We start from the raw sequence: 24,508 nt of genomic DNA on the forward strand, positions 1-24,508 counted from the left end.
TCAAAATGTAACAGGAAGTGACAAATATTGACTTGAAAATGAAAACACAACCTAACTGCTGGGGTCCGTTCCAGGTAGGAGGTTTAACAAACTCTGAGTCTAACCCTGATGTCTGAGTTGATTTACCCTGAGATGGGAAACTCTGAGTTTTCGGTTCCAGAACAGCTGATTTGAGTTGGTTCAATCAACTCGGAGTAGGTTCACTCAGGGTTACGTGCGTGCACAACCACTATAAAAAGGCAGTATGAATGGAGCCATGATTCTACGATTCACCATGGTAACAACCACAAACAAACGGGTCGGTGGAAATACTCATGCGCACAAACAGCGACTTTGAACCGTTTGAACATGCATGAAAAAAAGCAACACAGCTGCTGCTGCTGCAAAAGAGAGAGAATTGGTGTTGGAGAAAATTGCTGCTTGAGTCAATGCGTACGCATTAACAGTGTATTCATTTCTTTAACTTATAATATTACTGGTGAAAACTGGAATTGTATTACACCTATAATTTCATTTAGGTGCAATCCTGCAGGCGAAAAAGTAAACTACAGGCTACTAATACCATTCTGAGGCTGCAGCACCATATCATTAACAGAACTATAACGTATAATCATTTATTTCTTTTTAATGGCTCTCACTGGTTTGTGTCCAGGGAACACTACAAAAACGTTTAAAAAAACGTTTCAGAGCGAGTCACACTTTTCTGACGGCTCTGCATACAGTGGCTTTACTATTACAGTATGATCCGCTACACTGTTATAAAGAAAACTGCCGTTTGCAAAAAACGTAATGCGACACAAAGAATCTGCTGGGATGTTAAAGCCTATCCGAACGATGGTGGATGTGTACGCCTGATATGAGGACGGATAAGGTATCTACATATCTAATGGACTGTGATAAAAAAAACCATCTCAAATCGGTTATGTGGAAATGTAAATACATCTATAGTCGGGACTCAAAATCATCTCCCGACATAAACTCTCTGTGAATTAATACAGCCTTTTTCATCAACAGGATCGCGTCCGAAAAGGACATGACATATTTGAGGAAAAAAACTTTTTATAATCTGCCTAACATAAACCAATACGTTTTTTTATTCATGCAGATAACAAACTGCATTAAAATGCGCCTGATACAGACTGAATGAATGAATGAGGAAATGAGTTTTTCTCCTCCCTTTCTCAGAGGTTTTTTTTCTCAGTTTCTCAGTCTCCTCCCTCTCAGAGGGAGAAACTCAAGGTGTTTCTTGAAGAAAACCTGCTCACGCACGAGGTTAGGTTCATAAGGTCAGTTACTATAGTAACTGACTCTGAGGTTAAGTTACCTCTCTTTCTGAAACGGAAAACTCAGAGTTTCCCTCATCTCAGGGTTAACAAACTCAGACTTTTCACTAAACCTGCTTTCTGGAACGGGCCTCTGATGTGGGACGTGACAGGATTATAAAGTTAGTTATTCCACATCAGTTTGGACTGAAGGAATTAAGCTTGTGTGCAGAACTGAATAGAACTTAGACCTTTGTAAAAAGTCCTCTCTGCTAGAGATAATGTTTAAATAGTAGCCATATCACATTAAGATCAATATGCATTAACTGGCATTAACTTATCTTTCCGGCTGTGATAGGGAAAAACGGAGCCCTGAAACAGAGATAGCCAGGGCCAAATACACATGAAAGCCATCTGTTTGATGTTACTTTAATCCCTTGTAATATGATACATCACTCTCTTGCTCTTTTATAGGATGCATCTCACATAATAGTCATACAGTCCCAATTTTGAGATATTAGGGGGATTGTATTTTAGCTTTTAAGTCAAGAAGAGGGTCTGCTGAAGAAGCATTTGTAAAGTATCTGCCCCTAATGCATGGGTGTAGGGCCTATTCTGTGCCTCTGTCTGGAAGTGGGCGGTTTCTGTAAATGAGGGAAAAAATTACTAAAAATGAGTCAGAGAGCGAGAGAAAATAAAACAGTCTCTGTTCCCAGTGTCACTGAGTAGAACTACTTGCTGTGCAGTTGTTGATGTTATTGAGGTAATATTAAGCCTACTGCATCTTGCCAGCGTGGACACTGCAGTTGTTGTTTACTGTAAGCTGTCTCAACACAGTAGGCCAAGACAGAGCCTGTCTGAGCTACTTGGAATTTCACAATTTTGGTAAGTAGTTAAATCTAAAACTTGAAAAACGTGAAAATATTACAGCAGCATGAACAATATGATCCATATGTTTATCCTAATTCTGAATATTTTGTATCATTACTGTATCATAATTGTTTGTCAACATACTTAGATTTCTTTTATTTTCTTTCACTTTCAGTCACTTTTCTTTCACTTTCAGTCACTGAATACAGAAAAGGAAGGAAAAAGAGAATAAAGTCAGATCACATGATGTAATTAAAGCTATAGTGCGTAGTTTCTTCCTCCCCGTGAGGAATTCTAAGTAATGACAGCAAAACTGTCCATGACCGCAAACTGTATTGTAATTGGCATGCAAGTAAGTAATTGACATGTATTTGTATTTGCTTTTCATAGACATGAATCTCAAGATTCTTTACAGGGGTACAAAACAACATACTTGTGGCCTTGCACATAATTTTTTACCCCACTTCATTTTGTTTTTCTTTTCATTTAAACACCACAGCATATTACACCACACTGTAAACCCGAATAAGTTACCAGAACTCAAAAAAAGTGAGGCAATCAGTTGCCTCACTTTTTTTAAGTTGATTAACTTAAAAGTCAAAATTTTCCAAACTTAAAAGGTTGGTTGAATTGCTACTTGTACCTTTTGATAACAGTTAAATTAAAAGTGCTCATTTAGCTCAACTCAATTATTTTCAGTTATTATGACTTACAGTTTTGAGTTTTCAAACCACAGGAATAAGTTCACAGAACTTTAAAAAATAAGTACACAACCACACAATTTTTATGTTAATAAAACTCAATGTTTATTAGTTTGTTTTGTCATTGTTTTAAGTACACATTAGTCAAATATGTTGAGTTTGTTTACTTAAAAACATGTGATTCAAAACTTAAAAATTTTAGGCCAACCGATTGCCTCACTTACATTAAGTTTAACTAACTTAATATATCTAAAAGTCGTGAACGTCTGCTTTTGAACAGTTACATGTTAAAATGAAATAGAAAAACATTTATAAATTAAAAAAAAAAAATAATTTTAAAATATACTTATATACTTTAATTGTATATTCAATAAATAAATAAATTTGAGAGATTTTTAAGAAGAAAAACTCAAAATTCTCTGATCCTATCCTTCCAAATGTGTTCCTGGTCACTTAAACGAACACGCGAACTTAATGGGACTTTGTCTTATTCAATCGTATCCTCCAGAGTTAGAGAAGTCCATAAATACCCTTCTCATCTCAGTGTGTGTTGTAACTCTGTCTGGCGCACCCACTGCTAGCCTAGCTTAGCACATGTTGTACAAATCACAACATGGAAATAGGAAAATGATGGCGCGTTATTTTGTCACTTTATTAGGAGATAGATGGAGCCAGATCCCTCCAGGATCTGTGCTAAGCTAGGCATGGGTTCGTCAGACAGAGATACGACACGCACAGATGAGAAGCGTATGTATGGACTTATCTAACTCTGGGGGATACTGTGAATAAATCCCAATAAGTACCGTATTTTTCCGGACTATAAGTCGCACTTTTTTCCCTACTTTGGCTGGTCCTGTGACTTGTGCGAACTTGTATATCAAAATATATATAATTTAACATGTTTTTAAATGTTAATTCATACTGAACACATTACCATTTACAGCCGCAAGAGGGCGCTCTATGCTTGTGACAACTAGAATGCTGCTCCTAAAGACAACTGAGAAAGAGAAAAGAGATAAACTGCAGGTAGTAAAATATGCAGCCGAAAACGGTAATCGAGCAGCAGAAAGAAAGTTTGAAACAAGGGAGAAACTTGTGAGGGACTGGCGAAAAGGTGACTCTTATGCAATGAAGAAAACAAAGAAAGCTAATCGGCTAATCGCGGGCTGAAAGCAAGATGGCCAGAGCTGGAGGAACGAGTCACACATGGGTGCTTGAACAACGTGCTGCTGGGAGAGGCTTGTCAACGGTGCAGTTAGCTCGCTACGTCGCCACACCCTGGTAGTTGTTCTGTGTGCTATTGTATAGTTTAATAACTGTTAATGTGTTACGTTAACATACCGGACACCTACCGTATTCAGCCTGTTGTTCTGGGTGCTATTGTGTAGTTTTGGATTTTGTGAAATACATTTCTAAATAAATGCGACATATATGTTTTTTTCCTCTTCATGACGCATTTTTTGACTGATGCGACTTATACTCCGGAGCGACTTATAGTCCGGAAAATACGGTATGCATGTTTCTTTAAGGCCCTAGGAAATAAATATTTATCACACATTTCTGATATTGACCAGATAACTAATCAGATAGTCAGGAAAATAATCGGAGTAATCAAAAACAATAATACCAAAATTAAATTATCGTTCGTTACAGCTATAAAAGAAAAAACACTGCTTTTGGCTTCCTTGCTAATTCCTCAGTAAGGCGACAGGGCAGCAATTTGGATGAAATTTCAAAAATTCTATAGAGTTTAAGAACATTTTCACTTAAAACTCTAAAATGTAAATGTTTTACAAACCATATCAAATGCACAGTGAAATGTGAGTCATCTTGCGCAGCCCACAATGGTTAAGAAAAACATTAAAACATACAAAACATTAGCGTTACTTTTGCATTATATTAATGAGAACAAAGGCATATTGTGTAGTTTGGGCCTATTGGCTGAACACCTGCAGTAGTGCAGTAACTTTTGAGGCATTATTTAGACAAAAGGAGATAACTTTGAACTAGCCTTTTATAATGCTTTACCCTGCAGCCTTTTTTCAGATGAGTTTCTACATCATTAATTCATTCTTGAGGGTCTGCAACCTGCGGGGATAGTTTACCACTTTCTAGACCAAGTTAAATCTTTTGAGTGAATTCAAAAGTGTTGGTCAGTGCTTTGGGATAGCTGCGGTGCGGTGCATAGATCACTCCACAGATTACCAGGAAGGCATCGCCAAGTCTGGGAAGGCTGACCACGGCATCACTTTCAATGACGACAGTGATTCTCACAGGGTGGTAGTGAACTGGACTTGCGTCATGGTCACCGATGAAAGTAATGAGGCCCACTGCAACACCATCAAGCTCTGGCTCATCAGACTCATCCTGAATGAATGAAAAAGAGATACTAATCACAAACTAACACATGGAACAGAACAGATGACATAATTTGTCTTTCCTTAACCAAGTCCCATTGAAATCCAATACCACTTTTACAAAAGAGACCTGGGTCTCATTGTAAGAGTTGAAAAACATAAGATCCATGTTCTGCACACATGAATCAGCCAAAATACCAGAGAATCTAGGTGCTGACTGAAACCAAGGACATTTACAAGAAAATGTTTTACTGAACATTGAATAAAATGTTAGTATTTACGGGTTAGATAATACACAGCAGAATCTGTTAGTGACTTAAGGAGACTCACTGTGCAGGTTCTTAAACATCCAGAGACGTCCTCGCGCAGATACACAGGAAGGACGTGGAGAACAGTAGTGCGCTTGGTGTGTATGTCATGGATTTCCTATTCAGATAAAAACAGAATTGCATATACTGAAGAGTTTACATAAAGCTGATTTTAAACAGTCCAAACAGAACATATGTCCACAAATAACCTGTTAACATCTTTAATGCAATCAGACAAATGGCAAACAAAGTGGACTAATTGCAAGAGTCAAAAAGCTCATTTCAATCATTGAACCTGTTCAATGTTCTACTGGTTCAACCTATGAAATGTGTAAAAATCTATTTACCTGTTCATCGTGGATTTTTAAAATTTCAGCCAGAGCATCTGCTGTCTTCCCAGTTTTTGATGCCTTCCGTCTGAATAAGGTCATCAGTCGAGGAAGATAGCGGTCAAGCTCAGCATAGCACGTGTTGGGCAGGTTCTGATTTGTAATCCGCTGGAACTCTGCATACAACTACATAGAAATAACAGCCAGAGGAGAACACAGCAACAACACTTATTAAAAAAAACAGTTCAATTTGAAGAATCTTGCACACATTTATAAAGCAAAAATATCAGCCAAATGAGTAAGAATCACAATTTTCACTTTAAAAGAGAGAGCTGATCCATATTACCTCAGACTCTATTTTGAGAGCAGGCCAGAGGTCCATGAGGTCGTTCACTGGTGGGCAGGACATCACTATGGTCTGTCGGCGTAGGGGAAATGTGGTCTCCATCATCTTTCTAATGAGGGGCAGTTTCTTCTCAGTCTTCTTCAACAATTTTTGCAAGCAAATACAAAGTTAAGTAAAATATGATTAGTAGTATTCGTGAACAGAACACATTCATTAATTGTTGACTTAAATACAGCAAAACACTTTATTTTGATCAAACAGGCAAGTAGAAAAAACAATGTGTGTATGTGGGAGTGCGTATGATTTGGGGTTACCACACTAAAACCTTGTCTGAGAAAAAAAAAACAATTCAAGTTATTGGTATTTAGAGGGCGGGGGAGGTGGGGGGTGATAGAAGAATTCACATTCATTGGATTACCTGGTATCGTTATCACATCTCCAGTTATCTTCTTCTTAAATTTTTTGAAACTGAAACAGCAAGATGCAAAGGCATAAACTGATCTGAAACTGAACAATTAAAAGCATTCAAAGAGTGTCAAATTATAAATACTTCCATTTATAAATGTTCCCTGTTAATGATCTTTTCATTTAATCCCCATAAGTGTCAAGTTACTAAAGCCATCAAGCAAAATTAACATTACTGTAAAGAAAAGCAGCCACACTTGAACCTTAGTGCATGGTTAATCAACAATAATACCATTTCTACAAACCAAAGCTTTACTATTAAGGGTTTTTACTTTATTCATCTTTGTCATGAAAAGCAGCTTGCCTCCAGCAGGGTCGTTTGTTTTAAAACCGAGGCAACACAAGTAGCTAGGCAGGCACGGGCAGTTGACTCGTTCTGTTAACAGCAATCTCCGTGTCTCAGACAGTCTGCTCACACAGAATTTAAAACTAGCGTCCCTAGAAGCTACACAGAGAGCGCGGACTTGCAGTGTAGGGACTCAGTTTGAGGCGTTTATGCTCTTTTGTGCACTATTGAAAGTTTCCATCAACAAAAAACTAACTATCGCATATGAAGTGTCTGTTAGTGCTTCTACTAACATACCAGGTGTCTGTTAGTGCTTCTACTAACAACTAATTTTCTAACACCACCTTTAAGCGGGGAATGAGCGTGTGATTACTAGATTCATGCGTCGTCAAATTCTTCAGGGAGTCGGTTAGTGGTAGCTAGGTCGCTAGTTGTGCTGCTGGAGTGCGTAACATCAAAGTCCTTCTAAATAGTCTCTGGTAACGTTAGTGGTCGCGCTAAGTGGCTAGCTAGCTCTTTAGCAGCTAACCTATATCTGACAAGTTGCCAATCCCTACAAGACTCCCGTGATAAGCCAGTGAAGGGCGGGGGCTTGGAGAAGGTCTACGCTCTCTGAGACAAACACATAAAAATGTATAAAAGAAGTAAAAGCGAATGAATATTAACATTCAAAACTTACAGTAAGTCCAGTGAGCCTGATTGCTGCTGCGTAGGTAGTTTCTGCAACCCTACTGTCTGCTGCTTCCCGCCTTGCTGCGTTGTTCAAACTTTTCTTCTTCTGTGTTTTTCCAAAGAGCGGTAAGGAATCAGTGTAGTGTGCAAATTAGCGCCACCTTCTGCTTCGCAGGTTGAATCAGAGATTAACTCGCCATACAAAATTATCCCTGCAGCTGCTTAAATAAAAATAAAAAGAATATATAGGCTACATTAAACTGATGAAGAAAAAATAAATAAAATAAATACATTTTGTCCTCCACTAATGTCTAATGCATTTCAGACCATTTGCTATTGCAATTTATTTATTATGATCGATTTTACTTATTTGGTAAAGCACTTTGAGATTTTATTGTATTTTAACATGTGCTATATAAATTCAGTTTATTTTTAAATCATCCCTATTTTAAACAATAGAAATAACAGGACTTTATCATTCTTAGTATGTTATTACTCAATTCTATTACATTGTACTTAAGTTATGTTTTTAAGTTATGCTTACTTATACACAAAATAGTTCCATTTAATCAAAGAATATTAGTTAACAATACTCAAAAAGGAAGAATATGTTACACCAACTTGACAAAATTAAGTTAGTAGAACTTGTTCTAAAACTTTTAGTATACACTACTTAATCTATTTAATTACTTTGAACGTTCGGGTTTACAGTGCACAAAAACCTCAGAGAAAGATGGACACAAAGAGAATGATATTCTGTCTGCTTGTGGCAGGTAACACAATTGGTCATCTCTTTGTTTCCTATCTCATCCATTCATACACCCCACTTACACAATGTGTCAAAGAGACCTGCTTCAACTCATTTCTTTCTTTGTTACTTCCAAAACTCTCTTTCAGCTATTATCAGCCCTGTGTTTACTGAAGAATGGAGGGCCAGTGTTGTAAAAGAACTTGACGCCCTGGTCACATCCTGTGTTGTGGTACCCTGTTCATTCACCCATCCTAAAGAGAACCTGCCCACCTCCAGACTCAGAGGGATCTGGCATCGTTCGACTGATAAAAACCAACGCATCTACTACGAGGATAGCACGCAGGTCTTGGAAAACTTTAGGGGCCGCACAAAGTTGTTGGGACATTTGGGTCAGAACAACTGCTCTTTAGAAATTACTAACATTAAAGATCATGACAACGGCCCTTTCTGTTTCCGGATCGAACTAGAACGAGCAAAGGACTCTTTCTCCTTTGTGAAGAGTTGTGTCGAGTTCAGAATTCTCCGTATGTCACAGACTTTCCAAAATTTCATAAATCTATACTGATTTTCTATGTTACAATAATTAGCCTCTTGCTTAATATCTGCTTTTCCTTTTTTTTCATTGATAGCTGATCCTCCGAATCCTACATTGAGTCAACCAAAGACCAAAGCCATTCAAGATCGTCCCTACACTATCACCTGTTCAGTCCGCCATACCTGCCCCTCCCATGTGCCTAAACTCACATGGAGTCGAGGCACAGCAGATGAGGTAATAGAGGTCCACAAGGAAACTGGTTTTGGCTACTGGGAGGCCCAGTCCATCCTGACCATCATTCCTGAGGAGAAGGATGATCACAGTGATGTCACCTGTACAGCACAATTTAATGGACAGAAGACATCATCTACAACAGTGACCCTCAATGTAAAACGTGAGATCTTTTCACTCTGTTGTTGAATTTTGAGGATTTTCTTCTTGTAAAGTTCATATGCTGGATGCTGTCCTTTTTTGCATTTGTGCAATATAAGTGAAGAACGGCCCTTATATATGGCTCCGTCTATTTGCAGGTACAGAAAATTATAACCACATCATCATTCCTACAGTGGCAGTGATTGGTACAGCTTTGATCTCTGCAGTCTTCTGCATTTTCATGGTGAAAAGATACAAGTGAGTTTATTACTTACTTATATTACAGAGATTAATAAAGTAGGAATATATTTCATTACTGTCTAATTCTTAAGTTTGTTAAGTGCTCCTCAAAAAAAAACTTTTTCTGTCTGCTTAAGGAAACGCATAGCAGAGCTCCAAAATCAAGAAGACAGGTGAAGAGAAAAATATATCAGATCCAGTTTTTAGTGCATTACTGATTCTTTTTCTCTCATTAGAATGTGATTCATGAATTTATTTATTTATCTATTTGTCACATTCAGTGCGTGGAACAACTTCAGACTCCAGACTGTCTCGAAGGTGAGAAAACATTTTGTACATTTTAGCCCTAAACTTTCTGGAATATGTGAGAGCAGGGGGGTAGCCTACAGGTTGTCAAGGATTGCATTTTAAAAGAGCAATACATTATTTTAGGCCATTCTGATTAAAGACGAAAGGAATTTATTTATGGATTTTTATCTTATAATTTGGTGACTAGTTCTGTACTGTTCCAACCGTAAACCTCTACACACCAATGCTTCATTGACCTTGCATATCTCTGCAGAAGTAACACGTTTATTTTGCTTTACGATACGATCTATGTTTCTATCTTTATGTGAAATGGCAATGCTTTTTTCTGTTCTTTTTAAATTAGAAGGAGAATCTAAAGGTGAGAATTGAAAAAAAGGAACTTCACTTAAATATGTGAAACCTCCCAGTTTGCTTTATTTGTTGTGATGTCCTCACAGTTAAACCATTTAAAAAATATATTTAAAGCTGCAACAATACATTTATAGCCACAAGGGGGCAGAAGAAATTCATGAAATTCAAAAATAAGCTTCTGCACACAGTTGCAGCAGACACAGAGCAAAATAACTGTCCCCATGTCTTTTGCACACAATTTAGAACTGGTATTTCATATGATATGTATCTGGTATTGGTAAGTGTTTTCTTATTATTCATCTGTCTCTATTTTGCCCACATTGTGATTAATAATAAATCCAAATGTAGTTGTAATTAAACTTTTTAGTGCTAACTACTTATTCTTTCATGTTTTGTTAAAAGACATATTAATTGGAAATCACATTTGTTGTTTGTAATAATCAGCTTAAGTATGCTATGCACAGATCATATTAAGCATGGGGGGGGGGAGTGATGGCATTTGGGTAGTGGTCAGTGCTACAAGCACATATTGGATATTAGTAACTCTGTGTCCCAAGTGAACCTTTCCATGCAGGTCAATCATTGCAAAATTACAATGTTATCTGTGTATTGTTAACTTTTCTGATTTTTTTTTTCATCAAATGTATTAAATACATTGTTCTTAAAATCATACTGTCATAGAGGGAAAAAAACAATGTTTATATTATTTCTTTAGTAGTGATAACTAGCCCAATGTTTTACATTTGTCATGTTTCTTTGCATGTTTAAAGCTAAAGTGCGTAGTTCCTGTCTCTTTCATGAGGAATTCTAAGTAATAATAACAAAACAGTCGTTGCATCCACATGATACAAGCCTTCTGTGATCGCGCACCACCCCCACCCCTCCTCCACGCAGTTGCTAGTAGCCAAAGAGTACACGGAGTATCAAAAAAAACATGATGGACTCTTCAGAAGAGGTAATTATCTTCACTAGATTTTCTCCACGCGAAAGTCACCAGACGAGACCAGTTTCTAAACATAGCCATACTGAGAAATACACAGAGAGCTGTGTGAAGCTGATAGTCTTAATTAGCTTTGTATCAACTCATTTGGCAATAGCTTGAATGTAACGGACGTTGATTAATATAAAAAAGTTACGCACTAAAGCTTTAACTCAACATGCTTATTTTAGACAACTTGACTCACACAGAAGGAGTGTGACTTCCTTCACTGCTCAGGACACCATTACTCCACTATATCTTTACATAGCAAATAGTTGTTTACTGCTATATCATTTTCTGATTATTGAGTACTGTCCCTTTAAGTCAAAAGGCGAATTATTTGCTTCAGGGTGTAATATGTTTGTTTGACAAGCTCATTTTCATCTTATTCACATATTAGCTTCAGAGAAACTGCATTATGTTAATGGAAAGAATAATCTACAAATATAAAGACAAAAAACAAGATAGAAAATTCTGTTGACAAGCTTGAATGTTTTAGCAGCATAGTTCCCTGAAAAGCAACGTTTTGTACTGTAAACACGTTGGATTGTGAGGAGGAAATAAACTGTAAAAAATGTATTCACTGTCAACTGGCATGTAAATGTGTATTTGCGTTTGTGTTTCTCAAATGATTATTATAGCCGGTGATGACACTGTGCTGAAATATGACAAACACAAAATATAAAAACTACATTTTATCTCTACAAACCTTTTCATTCTGTGTACTTTGACTCATGAATATACTTAGTTTTTATGAAAAGATATTTGCTGCTTACTTTCTTACTCAACCAGAGAGACACTTTTTTTAACAATACTGTAGGTTGTTACAAACTTAACTTTCATAGAGGTTTTATCCAAAATGGCCCCTAGATTTAATTTCGTAATGCCATCACGAACTGACGTGAGACTGGGTTGCTCAGTACTCATGCAGTCATGTCAGCCAGATGGTGGTGCTTTAAGACTAGTTGAGGTCTTGAAAGGGTGGGAGTGAAGAAGAAGAAGAGGAAACAAACTAAATTGGTTGACAAGTGTGATGGAAAGAAAATGATTGTATTTTCCTCAACAACAAGATAGTTCAAATTGAGGCATGTAGAAGAAAATAATCTCTTAATTTAAAACCTTTAAGTGTTCTACTCTGAGAGAAAATACATTTACATAACAATAACTTTTCAGTATCATCTGATACAGCTAACTGTGGAAGAATTTGTCTTTCATTCAGCAATGCCATTGCATCTTAATGTAGAGATCTTTCCAGGAAACGAAATGGTTGTTTTTACGGTAAACATTACATTTTAAATTGGGAAGTTCAGGAGCTGTGTCATAGAAAGAGACAGCGACAGCTCTTCATTTAAAAATAAAGAATGGCTGAAATTAGGTTAACAGATGCATCATTTTGTTAAGTTTGCCATACATTTTGGAGATTGCTAATTTCACTTCTGCTGTTTAATGTGGGTGCACTGTGAGTACGTTAAATTCTGTGGCCAATAATTTCAATACAGTCCCTGATATCAAACATCCCAGCCATATGCTCATTGAAAAGTTGGAACGCTGCAAAAAGGGGGCTAAAGTGACGTAAACCATCTCATGGGGAACTGAAAATGTGGGAGAATCTATTATTATATATTATACAATTCAAATTTCAGAAGGTTTCAAATACCTTCAGAGGAATGACGTGAAGTGCAATTCTAAAACAGAATAACTTTTTCATTAGACTGTAACTCTTTCCTGTAGGCATTCAGTGAACACATCTTATACACTTTGTACTTACTGTATACTTTATATTATACATAGTACAAAACAGTACAGCGAAACCAAATCAATCAAATGATGATAAAGACCTAAGCTTGCAATGCATACATACAATTTTTAACATGATGACATGTAATGCTTTGATTGTGTGTTTGTGATTGACAAATTTCCCGATGATTGATTGACGGACTGATTAATACAAACAGCTTACAAGATCCATTCATCAGCAGTGATTAACTCATCCAGAAGGATACAATTAATTGTTCCTTCAATCGGCCCGGCAGGTCTTTAAAATGGATGAACCTGACCATCTCTCATTCAAGGTTGGAGCTTCAACAGATAAACCAGAGGTGAGGACAGACATCCCTGTGACCTTTTTTACTTTCCAGATAAAATGTGTGGATTCTACAGTTTAGCATTGTATTTTTTCATTTAATGTGTCATTTTCATTTGGTACGATTTCTGTTTTTTGATTCACAGACTTTTCAACCCAAGCGCATTTCCTGTCATGGGTAACTCAGCGTCCACTGGCTTCAGCCTTCCTACTACCAGGAAACTGTCCTGGGGGCGCCAGAAGGAGGAAACAGTCAAGCTGGAGGACTTCTTGACACAACGCGAGGAGAATCGCTGGCGAGTTAAAGGAAAGCAGAGTTTATCTGTTGAAATGGTCCACCCCACGCGCAGAATCTGTTACGTGAACCTAGCTCTCCAAGAGAGCGACAGCTTTTATCCAAACAGCGGTGAAATGCTGAACCCTGCTTATGTTGGAGATCAAGGTCCATGAATGACTGACATCACTGTGAACAATTCAGTCTACAACTCAGCAAGAAGATCCTGTCAGTTGGAATGTTTGCAGGAGTAACTGCAGAAAGCCCCAGTGATGACACTGCAACAGGAGAGGTCTGGCATAGAGGGCTTTTTTTTTTTTACCACAACACTGTTTGGTGTGATCATATGGACAGGAAGTGAGACATCAGTGCAAATTTTAAATGAGATTGGTTCCTTTTTGTGTGAAATGGAAGAAAAAGTGAAAAAATTTCCTTTTTGTGTGCATTTGGTGTTATCTAGTCAAACCGATTGGGTGTGATATAGCCAACGTAAAAATAACATTTATAGTTTCAAATAAAAATCAGTTTGAGCAATTATCACACATGCAACACCTCATCACGTTGCTGTAGGCTGAATGAGCAAAGGAAATCCTGTGTTAACATCTCTGCATCTGTGAAACACATGGCGTGAAGGTAGGGTAAATGTAATTTTCTTGTTAAAAATCAACAAAAGAAAATAGATATATATCATTTGCAACGTTTATGGACTTTTCAAGGAGTTTACATGTCATTGCTTTCAGTCAGCACTTGTTGTTCAGGAATATATTTCATCTTTGTATCACATGGATTGCATATCATCATTTTACATCTTAGCACATTATTGTCAAGGTTATTTAGAAGTAATTTCTTTGAAGCAAATACAGTTTAAGAAATGTTGTTGGACAAATACATTCAACCTTCCAGCCAACACTGTTTCAGCCTCTTGATTTATTTTTTGTGCAAAAATGGGTCCTTGCACCCCGTGGTCTTCTCTGTGTTGTGTTTTATTGTTGTTTTTGTTCAGCTGAATAAGCAGAATAATTAATTCACATACATGGCTGTTCGAGGGTGAAACTCTACTACCAATTCACATTAGACATTTTACAAACTGCCTCTTTTAAACTTAACTTAAAGAAGTGGCCAACAAGTAGTCAGCATTGCCAACATTACATTTAGACACTAATCTTGCTGCCTGCTTTCTGCTCTGCCTGTCTGTGCTTCTTGTGCGATGCCTGTGAGGTTTTCTGTTTCATTAGTGTTTAGTCAGGCTAATGTCTGTTGCTTGTTACTGTCCCAGCAATGTTATGTTTGTGTATGTCTATCAAAAATGTATGTCTATGCTATTGTGCCTTGTTTGTTATATGGTCTGAAAGTTTGGCTTGTGTGTGTGCTCCTGTTGATCTTGACAAAATGTTCTTGTCTTTATTTGTATTAGCATTACTATAATCAACTTTGATTGTATTGAACTAAATCTGTATGTATGATTTTTAGCTTATTTTTTTTAATATTTTTAGAGTGACCTGGTTACCACCAGTCCAGGGACAGCAGATGTAAAATAGCATCTTGGCTAATTTGACATTTTTTATATTTTTGAGTGGGCATTGTCTCTGCTCATCATATCTGAACAAAATAAATAAAATAAGCTCTCCGTATGAAAAGATATGTTATATGATATGTTATGAGAGTTGTCGGTCGGTGACGATGAGCTCAAGGCGTCTAGGCTTCACGAAGTGGGAAATATGCCTTACAAAAATAAAATTGGAGAAGTCATGATTACTAAAATAAATCAAATATCCAAAGAAGGAAGTGAGAGTATAAGGGTGGCACACCTTGTGACATAGCCGAGGGTCTCAGATGCACAACAAAGATAAGATTTAAAACAAAATTAAATTTATTAGAGCCGATTAGACACTAGTCCCTTTCTTATTTGTTTATGAAAATAAAACCTGAAAAGTATACAGCTTAAAGGAACACGGCGACTTATTGTGACTTTAGCTCATTCATCATATCCCCCAGAGTTAGATAAGTACATAACATACCCTTCTCACCTCCGTGCGTGTCGTAACTCTGTCTGACGCACTAATTCTCAGAAGGCTAAGCACTGCTACTTGGGCGGAGTGATATTACTCCAACTCCGAGCGAACTCTCTGCTCCTCACCACGGGACTTCTCAGGTGTAAATCACTCCACCCAAGTAGCAGAAGTAGCAGTGCTTCGCCTTCTGAGAATTAGTTCCCAGTATGTATACGGTTAGAATATGGCTGTGTCTCATGTGACCTTGTTATTTGTACATGCTGTGACTCAGGGGTGTAGCACAACATTCTGGGCCCCTTTAGAAAGGCATTTTCTATGGGCCCCTCCCCGCATCCACCACTATTCATTCTAGCTTCTTTTTGGGTATTTATCTGGGTATTCAGTACTCTTTTTTCCCCCCAGTCCGACGCCCCTGCTGTGACTATACAAATCACAACATGTAAATAGGAAAATGTTGGCGTTATTGTGTCACTTATTGGTAGCAGTAGGCTAGATGGAGCCGGTTACCTCCAGGATCAGTGCTAAGCTAGACTAGCAGTGGGTGCATCAGACAGAGTTACAACACGCACAGAGGTGAGAAGGGTATGTACGCCTTGCGAAAGTATTTGGCCCCCTTGAACTTTTCGACCTTTTGCCACATTTCAGGCCTCAAACATAAAGATATTAAACTGTAATTTTTGTGAAGAATCAACAACAAGTGGGACACAATCATGAAGTGGAACGAAATTTATTGGATATTTTAAACCTTTTAAACAAATAAAAAACTGAAATATTGGGGCGTGCAAAATTATTCAGCCCCCTTAAGTTAATACTTTGGGTGCGCCACCTTTTGCTGCGATTACAGCTGTAAGGCGTACGCGGGGTATGTCTCTATCAGTTTTGCACATCAGAGACTGACATTTTTGCCCATTCCTCCTTGCAAAACAGCTCGAGCTCAGTGAGGTTGGATGGAGAGAGTTTGTGAACAGCAGTTTTCAGTTCTTTCCACAGATTCTCGATTGGATTCAGGTCTGGACTTTGACTTGGCCATTCTAACACCTGGATATGTTTATTTGTGAACCATTCCATTGTAGATTTTGCTTTATGTTCTGGATCATTGTCTTGTTGGAAGACAATTCTCCGTCCCAGTCTCAGGTCTTTTGCAGACTCCATCAGGTTTTCTTCCAGAATGGTCCTGTATTTGGCTCCATCCATCTTCCCATCAATTTTAACCATCTTCCCTGTCCCTGCTGAAGAAAAGCAGGCCCAAACCATGATGCTGCCACCACCATGTTTGACAGTGGGGATGGTGTGTTCAGGGTGATGAGCTGTGTTGCTTTACGCCAAAATACATGACGTTTTGCATTGTTGCCAAAAATTCGACTTTGGTTTCATCTGACCACAGCACCTTCTTCCACATGTTTGGTGTGTCTCCCAGGTGGCTTTTGGCAAACTTTAAACGACACTTTTTATGGATATCTTTAAGAAATGGCTTTCTTCTTGCCACTCTTCCATAAAGGCCAGATTTGTGCAGTATACGACTGATTGTTGTCCTATGGACAGAGTCTCCCACCTCAGCTGTAGATCTCTGCAGTTCATCCAGAGTGATCATGGGCCTCTTGGCTGCATCTCTGATCAGTCTTCTCATTGTATGAGCTGAAAGTTTAGAGGGACGGCCGGGTTCGCGCGTAGATTTGTAGTGGTCTGATACTCCTTCCATTTCAATATAATCGCTTGCACAGTGCTCCTTGGGATGTTTAAAGCTTGGGAAATCTTTTGTATCCAAATCCGGCTTTAAACTTCTCCACAACAGTATATCGGACCTGCCTGGTGTGTTCCTTGTTCTTCATGATGCTCTCGCTTCACACGGACCTCTGAGACTATCACAGAGCAGGTGCATTTATACGGAGACTTGATTACACACAGCTGGATTCTATTTATCATCATTAGTCATTTAGGTCAACATTGGATCATTCGGAGATCCTCACTGAACTTCTGGAGAGAGTTTGCTGCACTGAAAGTAAAGGGGCTGAATAATTTTGCACTTTGCCCTTTTTCAGTTTTTTATTTGTTAAAAAAGTTTGAAATAGCCAATGAATTTCGTTCCACTTCATAATTGGGACCCACTTGTTGTTGATTCTTCACAAAAAATTACAGTTTTATATCTTTATGTTTGAGGCCTGAAATGTGGCAAAAGGTCGAAACGTTCAAGGGGGCCGAATACTTTCGCAAGGCACTGTAGGGACTTATCTAACTCTGGGGGATACGCTGAATAAGCTAAAGTCCCAATAAATCAGCATGTTCCTTTAAGTGAGAATAGGTCAGAGCACAAGACATGGTTAAAAAAAAAGATTTAAGATCCCCTCTACTTAAAAATGTTGTTATGTCCCCTAAAATGTCTGAGCTTGTATGCTTGTATACTGACCTGTATCTGTGTCACTATAGTGACAAACTCGAGTTTCCCACTAGATAGGTGTTTTCACATTCCTCTACTGAAAGGGGAGATGTCCGTGCACTTCCCTAAAATCTGTATGTCACAGATTTGAAAGCTAATCACTGTCTAATATGCAAAAGCTCTAAAAGAAACCTGGGCGCCTAGGTAGCTCACCTGGTGGAGCGCCAGCCCATATACAGAGGCCCATATACAGAGGCCCAGTCCTCGACGTAGCGGCCGCTGGTTTAAGCTGTCCTGTCAAAAATAAAGGCCTAAAAATGCCAAAATAAAAAAAAAATAAAAAAAAGAAACCTCCAACATCCAGCTCAGAGCAGACTTGTCAGTACAGAGAGAGCGTCACCGTAGCTGTGTCACCCACTGCCAGAAACAAGCTAACAAGTTAACAAGCTACATAAACAAATATAAGAATGCTAACTACACTTGCCATTTGAATACGCCTGCTGATTTTCCGGAAAAAAAGACGCAAAACTATCGCCGCGGAGCTGTCCTAGCCGCGGAGCTGTCCTAGCTCTAGCGCTCAATGAGGGAGAAAAAGTAGATGTGCTTTCAGCCCTATTTAAAAAATATTTTTTTTACTTCTTCTGAGTTAATATTTCTTGTAATATTAATCATAGCAGAGTATTTTTACATACTTGAAAAGGGGGACTTGATGATTAATCGACTTCCCCAATGTATGTCTAACAAGACAAAAAAAAAAGAGTTTGTGTGTAGCGCAGTGTATGGCAGTGTATGTGTGGTGTATAAAAAGTGGAATGGAAACTAGACAAGTCATCTCTCATCAGAGGGAAATGACAGCGGCTCCTGACAAGTCTGAAAATATTTGTCACTTTATTTGCAGGTCTGACCCCGAGAGGACGACATGGACTTTCTCAAGTGGCCTCTGTTTTTTGTGTGCCTTTGCTCTAAGGGTATGGTTCATTTTCTACACTGTATAACCAGTTGTTACCTTTTCAGCTCACAAGAAGTCAATTTAAACAGTCAGCTTTTAGTCTTTCTGTTGTTTTATCATTGGTATTTTATTTTGTGCAAGTCCTTCTCACCACTGCTATCTCTTTGTTACATTTTCCTCTGCATTTTACTACAGGTTCTGAAACTGAAGGCTCATCTTGGACAATTAAGGTGCCGTCTTCAGTAAAAGGTCTCCCTGGATCCTGTTTGGTGATCCCTTGCTCGTTCAACTACCCAGATCCAGGCAGGGTGGTCACTGAATTCACTGGGATGTGGGCCGAGGGGGAACATGAGCTCATCTATCACCCAGACAAGTTAACAGTGAAGCAGTATCAGAGTCGGACAGAGCTGCTGGGAGACATCAGTCTGAAGAACTGTTCATTTAAGATTGATCCCCTTCGACAAAGTGACCAAGGGCCGTTTTATTTCAGGATCGAAATGGCAGGCTATGAAAAGTTTTCTTACAAAGAGAACAGAGTCTCCATTACAATGAGTAAGTAAAATGAACAACTTTTACCAGACTTCTGTAACCGTACAGTTCATTGATTCCTGCATTTTCTCAGAAGTCTCTTTTTAATTCCAGTGTTGCATCAGTGAAAATTGAGAAAATTCAAAAATGGTTACTTTCCTGATGTTATTGACTTACTTTTTCTATATCATATGAAATATTATATTTGTGCAAACAGTCAATAGTCCAAAGCAATAATAAGAACATGTTTTAACAGCAGTGTTTACCTTGATGGTTTATTTCAGTTGTCTTTGAAAGCTGAGTTTGTAACTATAACTTTAAACAAAGTCCTTTTGACAATACTACAGAGTTGGTAACAGTGGTCATTTAGGTTTCAATAGTCAATAACTATCTCTCTATCTATCTATAGAGTTTCTCACTTCCTTAATTGTGCTATTGTAACTGCCCTCTTCTCACTTTAAATAACTTTGATCAAAACACAGTTGAAACAGTTTCATTTCTCTACAAAGATGTATGACATGGAGGCCAAATGCCCACTTTGAGAATTCCTAAATGTTCAATCCTGTTAGTTCAGTCAACATTTCTCATGATTTGGGATTTTTAAGTTTCCTTCCTTTTTTACTTTGATGCAGCTGAGCACCAGTTTCATTATGCCACTGATAGCTGCGGGCAGGGGGTTGAGCATCACTGGAGCATCTCAGCCGCACAGCTTCTCCCTCCTTTACATCTGACTTGTGCTCAACTGTCAAGATGTATGACATGGAGGCCAAATGCCCATTTTGAGAATTCCTAAATGTTCAATCCTGTTAGTTCAGTCAACATTTCTCATGATTTGGGATTTTTAAGTTTCCTTCCTTTTTTTTAAATATCGACGCCCGTCAGGGCCAATACAACATTTCAAAATACACAACATTGCCCAATAGACGACGTGATCATCCTTACTTGTAATAGTAGCCTTATGATCTTTGCATTTGCCTATCATGATCTTTCTTGGTGTTACAGGTGTACCAAATCCCATCCAGTTCTCTGTGAAAGAGGAGGTAGTGGAAGGTGATAAGGTGTCTGCATCCTGCTCAGTGTCTCACTCCTGCCCCACCTCTCCTCCTGTCTTCACCTGGAGTCACAAAGGACACACACATGTCCAACCACAGCAGCTTGACGATGGCCAGTGGAGAGCGACATCTACCATAAACTTTCAAGCTACCAGCGCTGATCACAACAAGCCTTTAAAGTGTACTGTAACATACCATGGAGGGCAGCACCAAACAACATCCAGAGACCTCAAAGTAAAATGTAAGTGTATATGGCAGTGTGGCTTTAAACACTGTAACTTAGTAAGTACGTGATACTATTATTATACAGTATATAGCAATTTTTAAAACAAGGGTTACAACAGGCTTCACAGCTAGAAAAAGATGATGAAAAACATTTGAAGGAATATGAAAATTTAATTGAATTGAAAAGAATTTGAACGAATCGGGACAAGGAAATGCCAATAAAGAGAATGAAGAACCAAATCACACTGAGGTGACAGTGAAAGATGGGTAGAAATGTTAGTGTGATGATATGTTACATAACCTACTGGATTTAGGGTTTCCTTTACCAATGTGGAAGCTTTTTTACCAACACACATACATTCAAATATAGTAACTTCGAAGCTTCTTAAATCAGGTTTAGTCACTGTCAGAGGATTAACAGTCATCAGGAATCCGTCTGCAATGGAAAAAGAGTATTAGGTTATCTCTTACTGTATATTGGATTAGCTGGCTGCATGAAGGAGCACATTATGTCTGCTTCTCTGTATTTTCTATAGACACATAACAACCTACTTAACAGCTTTATGAAGTTATTTTGGCCCTTCCCGATTGCTTTTTTACCCATAGTGGCATAGCTCTGCCTGTACACCACTATGGTCAAGACTGAAATAGTTCAATAACTAGTGGATGGATTGTCATGACATTTTGTAATCAACATTGGTGGTACCCAGAGGATACATCCATGACTTTGTTGATCCCCTAACCTTTCCTCTAGCACCCACATGAGGTTGACATTTGACATTTTAGTATACGCGCGCAGGCGTAAAAAGAATATCCAAAATATAACCACTCATGGTACATAAGGTGTTAATTTTGTGTTTCCATCAAATCCCCATAAAGTTGACCGTTGAGCACAAGTCAGATAGTAGAGGGCTAGGGAGGATGCGTATCTCACGTGATGCTCCACCCCCGCCAGCAGCTATCAGTGGCATAATGAAACTGGTGCTCAGCTGCATCAAGGAAACATCTACATGCTGCCAAATGTCTCCAGACACACAGGAGCTCTGTACTGTACTGCCATCAATGCAGTAGGACGAGGCATTTCAACCCCTGTGCAGCTTAATGTGTTATGTAAGTAAACAAGTGTAAAAATAAGGAGAGTTTTCATTTAAACACATATATAAAAGTACTATAATAAAGTAGGACGAACTCATAACTCCATTCCTTGTGCTTACAGATGCCCCTGAGATTAAGACGGCTTCTGCCTGCTCCTCTGAGGCAGATATGGTAAAGTGTGTGTGCATTGCGGAGTCCAAGCCTCCCAGCATGGTCTATTTTGTGCTTTCTGACAGAGTCCTGCCAAGCACCGAGGTAGAGAAACATGGCTTTGTTACCACTGGGACTCTGCGGGCAAAGTTTGGATCTTCTCAACACCCTGGGCAATGCCAACCTCACACTCCCTTTACCTAACGTTTTTTATTTTTTATTTTCAGAAGCACATGACATTCACCTGAACACTGAAGGAATGAACTTTGTATTGAGAAAGAGTAAAATTACACTACATGGTTTCTGTTTGGACAGGTAAGATGCAGAATCTTTATATTATCATCACTTCTGGAGCAGGAGGGATTTTGGTGATGCTTTTAATAACAGTGACAGTTGTTAAAAAACAGTAAGTTATGTTTTTCAAATAAAGCATTGAAATGTGATCGCTGTTAGACATTTAAAAGATGTGTACATAAAAAAAATAAAATAAAAGGGTGAGGCTATTTGCACCCCTGGTACAATTAGCAGTATGCTATTTGTACCCTGGTACAATTAGCAGTGTATGCTATTTGCACCCATGGTACAATTAGCAGTATGCTATTTGCACCCCTGGTACAATTAGCAGTATGCTATTTGTACCCTGGTGCAATTAGAAGTGGATGCTATTTGCACCCCTGGTACAATTAGAAGTGTATGCTATTTGCACCCCTGGTACAAATATCAATGTATGCTATTTGCACCCCTGTGCATTTACAGTACCTTGGCATATATTTACACATAGTTATCCATACTACTCATGTATTACACCTTTTTGGAATATTATCGCCCTGACATTCTTACCCTAACCATAACCATCCCACTCCTCTTGCCTAAACCTAACCAACCCAACCAGAGCAGGCATATTCATGAGTCTTCCCCTACCACCCTGCAAAAAAAAATAAAATAATAATACGCGTTCGCGGGTCCTGACTTGCGCAATTGCATGCAAATTATCCAATCCAAAGTTATTATTCCAAAAAATAAGATCACCCCACAGGGGAATCTAACTCCAAACGCCCATACCAAAGGCAAGCGCACTAACCACTCACCTAGCAATTCTTTCAGGAAATTAAACAACTTTTTACCACTTGGTTTCTTCAAGCCTCGGTTGCTAGGTAACCATACTGTATACAAAAAAATAGGTACTAACTAACAAACTAACGGTTGTATGCTTTCACTGAAGACAGAAAGCGCAACTGTAGTATCCATTTTCCGCTAGAAATTAAATTGTTATAAACTTTAGAGACAAAACTTCCCTAATATGCCAGTTTCTGCGGTCATGGAAGATGAACGTCCGCCATGATTTCGGTGCACGCGAGCAACGTTTTTTTGTTGTTACGTCACAGGGTGTAAATAGCTCAGCTGTGTGGCCGAGGCTATTCGTACCGGGGGTGCAAATAGACACTCCATAAAATAAATGCCATTGTGAACAGACACCAGAAACATACACACATCGTTGGGTTTCAGGTTCTTAAACTAAACACCATTATTCTGCCAGCAGGGGGAGGTCTAAGGATGCACCAACACCTCGCATGAGCTCACTGAAAACAGATAAAGATGTGGTGCTCCCTCAGTATGCTGCAACAAAAAGGTTTTAGTCATTTACCTCAGTTTAAACAAACATGTCAATGTCAAAAGTGAAACCTTGAATAATAAAGCTGTAAAAAAACAAAAACATCTGCTTTCTGGTGCTATGTTAACAGTGCTCCGGCATTTACGTCGATGATCATGTGCATCTACATTTTTCTTCATTTCTTTATTATTTCCTACATGAGAGAAGAGAGTGAGTTAATCTTGTTTCCTATACAGACTGACTGCGATGAAGCAATATATGCCAATATGTAACATTGTTGAACTCATTTGAGGAGCAGCTCCATCTGATGTGGGTCAAGAATGTTGTACAAAAAATATGCGTCAGCAAGGTAGATAGAAAGAAATATAAATCTATAGCCAAATAATCAGAAACTCACTAAAGGAATGTTAAATTATAATTATTACTTAGGTAGCTATATCTTTGAAGTAAAAAAATAAATTCTACAAAGGGAAGTAGAAAGATCGATGAAGAATTCTCAAAGAAGGCTGGCTTGCAGGGCCAGGCCAGCTCACCGGCGTCTTTCTCCCGTCGCGTCTCGCTGTCTCTTGTACAGGTCTAACGGCCGCCGCCTCGCACCCTGTCACGAGAGAAATACCTTGCGTGTTCGCTGGCCATCTGGCATACCGGGCTTTTTCCCGGTGGGCCGACGGACTTTTGGGCCGAATCGCCGATGTAAATAGGCCTTTTTTTATTTTTGGGCCGGGCCGGCCCATAAAAAACTCACAGCGGCCCATTGGTTAATTTTCTTTATTGGCACTGGCCTGACCCAATGAAATCCAGGAACCCCCTTCCCCACTCCGGCCCGCAAATTTACGAATCCCACTATGGCCACGCCTCCCGGCCCCGAGACGTGAGCTGTAATAGTTATAGCCCAAACTAATGCTGGAAGTTTAGCTATATATTTGGCTATAGAAGCAGAAACAACGATGTCAGGGAGGCGAGGAGGAGGCGAGTGAGGAAAAGATGGAAGAGAGAGTATATGACGATGTGGTAAGGACTA

General features: G+C 38.7%; 3 protein-coding genes and 1 long non-coding RNA gene across 7 annotated transcripts; 3 read left to right on the forward strand and 1 right to left on the reverse strand.

Moving 5' to 3' along the window:
• Positions 1-1,965: 1,965 nt before the first annotated feature.
• On the forward strand, positions 1,966-20,714 carry LOC120562799 (myelin-associated glycoprotein-like). 2 transcript variants are annotated; one of them, XM_039806699.1, is made up of 4 exons: positions 1,966-2,147; positions 18,775-18,844; positions 19,021-19,377; positions 20,356-20,714. In XM_039806699.1, exons 2-4 carry the CDS (start codon positions 18,796-18,798, stop codon positions 20,697-20,699), a joined length of 750 nt encoding a protein of 249 aa, XP_039662633.1. In that variant the 5' UTR covers positions 1,966-2,147; positions 18,775-18,795; the 3' UTR covers positions 20,700-20,714. The 2 variants fall into 2 exon arrangements, with proteins under 2 accessions (XP_039662633.1, XP_039662632.1); XM_039806698.1 differs by lacking the exon at positions 1,966-2,147 and adding an exon at positions 14,031-14,123.
• Positions 4,932-6,623, reverse strand: LOC120562812. 3 transcript variants are annotated; one of them, XM_039806717.1, is made up of 5 exons: positions 6,592-6,623; positions 6,174-6,308; positions 5,846-6,013; positions 5,521-5,616; positions 4,932-5,200 (listed from the first exon to the last, which is right to left on the reverse strand). In XM_039806717.1, exons 2-5 carry the CDS (start codon positions 6,276-6,278, stop codon positions 4,955-4,957), a joined length of 615 nt encoding a protein of 204 aa, XP_039662651.1. In that variant the 5' UTR covers positions 6,279-6,308; positions 6,592-6,623; the 3' UTR covers positions 4,932-4,954. The 3 variants fall into 3 exon arrangements, with proteins under 3 accessions (XP_039662651.1, XP_039662649.1, XP_039662648.1); XM_039806715.1 differs by having other exon boundaries at positions 6,174-6,311; XM_039806714.1 differs by having other exon boundaries at positions 6,174-6,326.
• Positions 8,316-13,499, forward strand: LOC120562045 (sialic acid-binding Ig-like lectin 13). Its single transcript, XM_039805482.1, has 9 exons — positions 8,316-8,369; positions 8,494-8,871; positions 8,977-9,276; positions 9,413-9,512; positions 9,632-9,667; positions 9,776-9,812; positions 10,147-10,161; positions 13,167-13,232; positions 13,363-13,499. The coding sequence occupies exons 1-9, from the start codon at positions 8,330-8,332 to the stop codon at positions 13,396-13,398; spliced, it is 1,008 nt and encodes a 335-aa protein (XP_039661416.1). The 5' UTR covers positions 8,316-8,329; the 3' UTR covers positions 13,399-13,499.
• An 868-nt stretch (positions 20,715-21,582) lies between the features above and the next one.
• LOC120562824 lies at positions 21,583-22,318 on the forward strand. Its single transcript, XR_005639852.1, has 2 exons — positions 21,583-21,740; positions 21,847-22,318. It is a non-coding gene; the product is annotated as an uncharacterized LOC120562824 (long non-coding RNA).
• The last annotated feature ends 2,190 nt before the right edge of the window (positions 22,319-24,508 follow it).

This window comes from Perca fluviatilis, chromosome 7 (assembly GCF_010015445.1).
Source record: "Perca fluviatilis chromosome 7, GENO_Pfluv_1.0, whole genome shotgun sequence".
Classification (NCBI taxonomy): Eukaryota; Metazoa; Chordata; class Actinopteri; order Perciformes; family Percidae; genus Perca; species Perca fluviatilis.

Bases quoted from the DNA above. Each gene is read 5' to 3' on its own strand.
- LOC120562045 (XM_039805482.1), top strand. From the start codon at position 8,330: ATGGACACAAAGAGAATGATATTCTGTCTGCTTGTGGCAG. The intron at 9,277-9,412 runs GTGAGATCTTTT...GTCTATTTGCAG, and splicing joins AGTGACCCTCAATGTAAAAC to GTACAGAAAATTATAACCAC. The intron at 13,233-13,362 runs GTGAGGACAGAC...TTTGATTCACAG, and splicing joins CTTCAACAGATAAACCAGAG to ACTTTTCAACCCAAGCGCAT.
- LOC120562799 (XM_039806699.1), top strand. From the start codon at position 18,796: ATGGACTTTCTCAAGTGGCCTCTGTTTTTTGTGTGCCTTTGCTCTAAG. The intron at 18,845-19,020 runs GTATGGTTCATT...ATTTTACTACAG, and splicing joins TGTGTGCCTTTGCTCTAAGG to GTTCTGAAACTGAAGGCTCA. The intron at 19,378-20,355 runs GTAAGTAAAATG...TTGGTGTTACAG, and splicing joins CAGAGTCTCCATTACAATGA to GTGTACCAAATCCCATCCAG.
- LOC120562812 (XM_039806717.1), bottom strand. From the start codon at position 6,278: ATGATGGAGACCACATTTCCCCTACGCCGACAGACCATAGTGATGTCC. The intron at 6,014-6,173 runs GTAATATGGATC...ATTTCTATGTAG, and splicing joins CTCTCAAAATAGAGTCTGAG to TTGTATGCAGAGTTCCAGCG. The intron at 5,201-5,520 runs GTGAGTCTCCTT...TCATTCATTCAG, and splicing joins GATGTTTAAGAACCTGCACA to GATGAGTCTGATGAGCCAGA.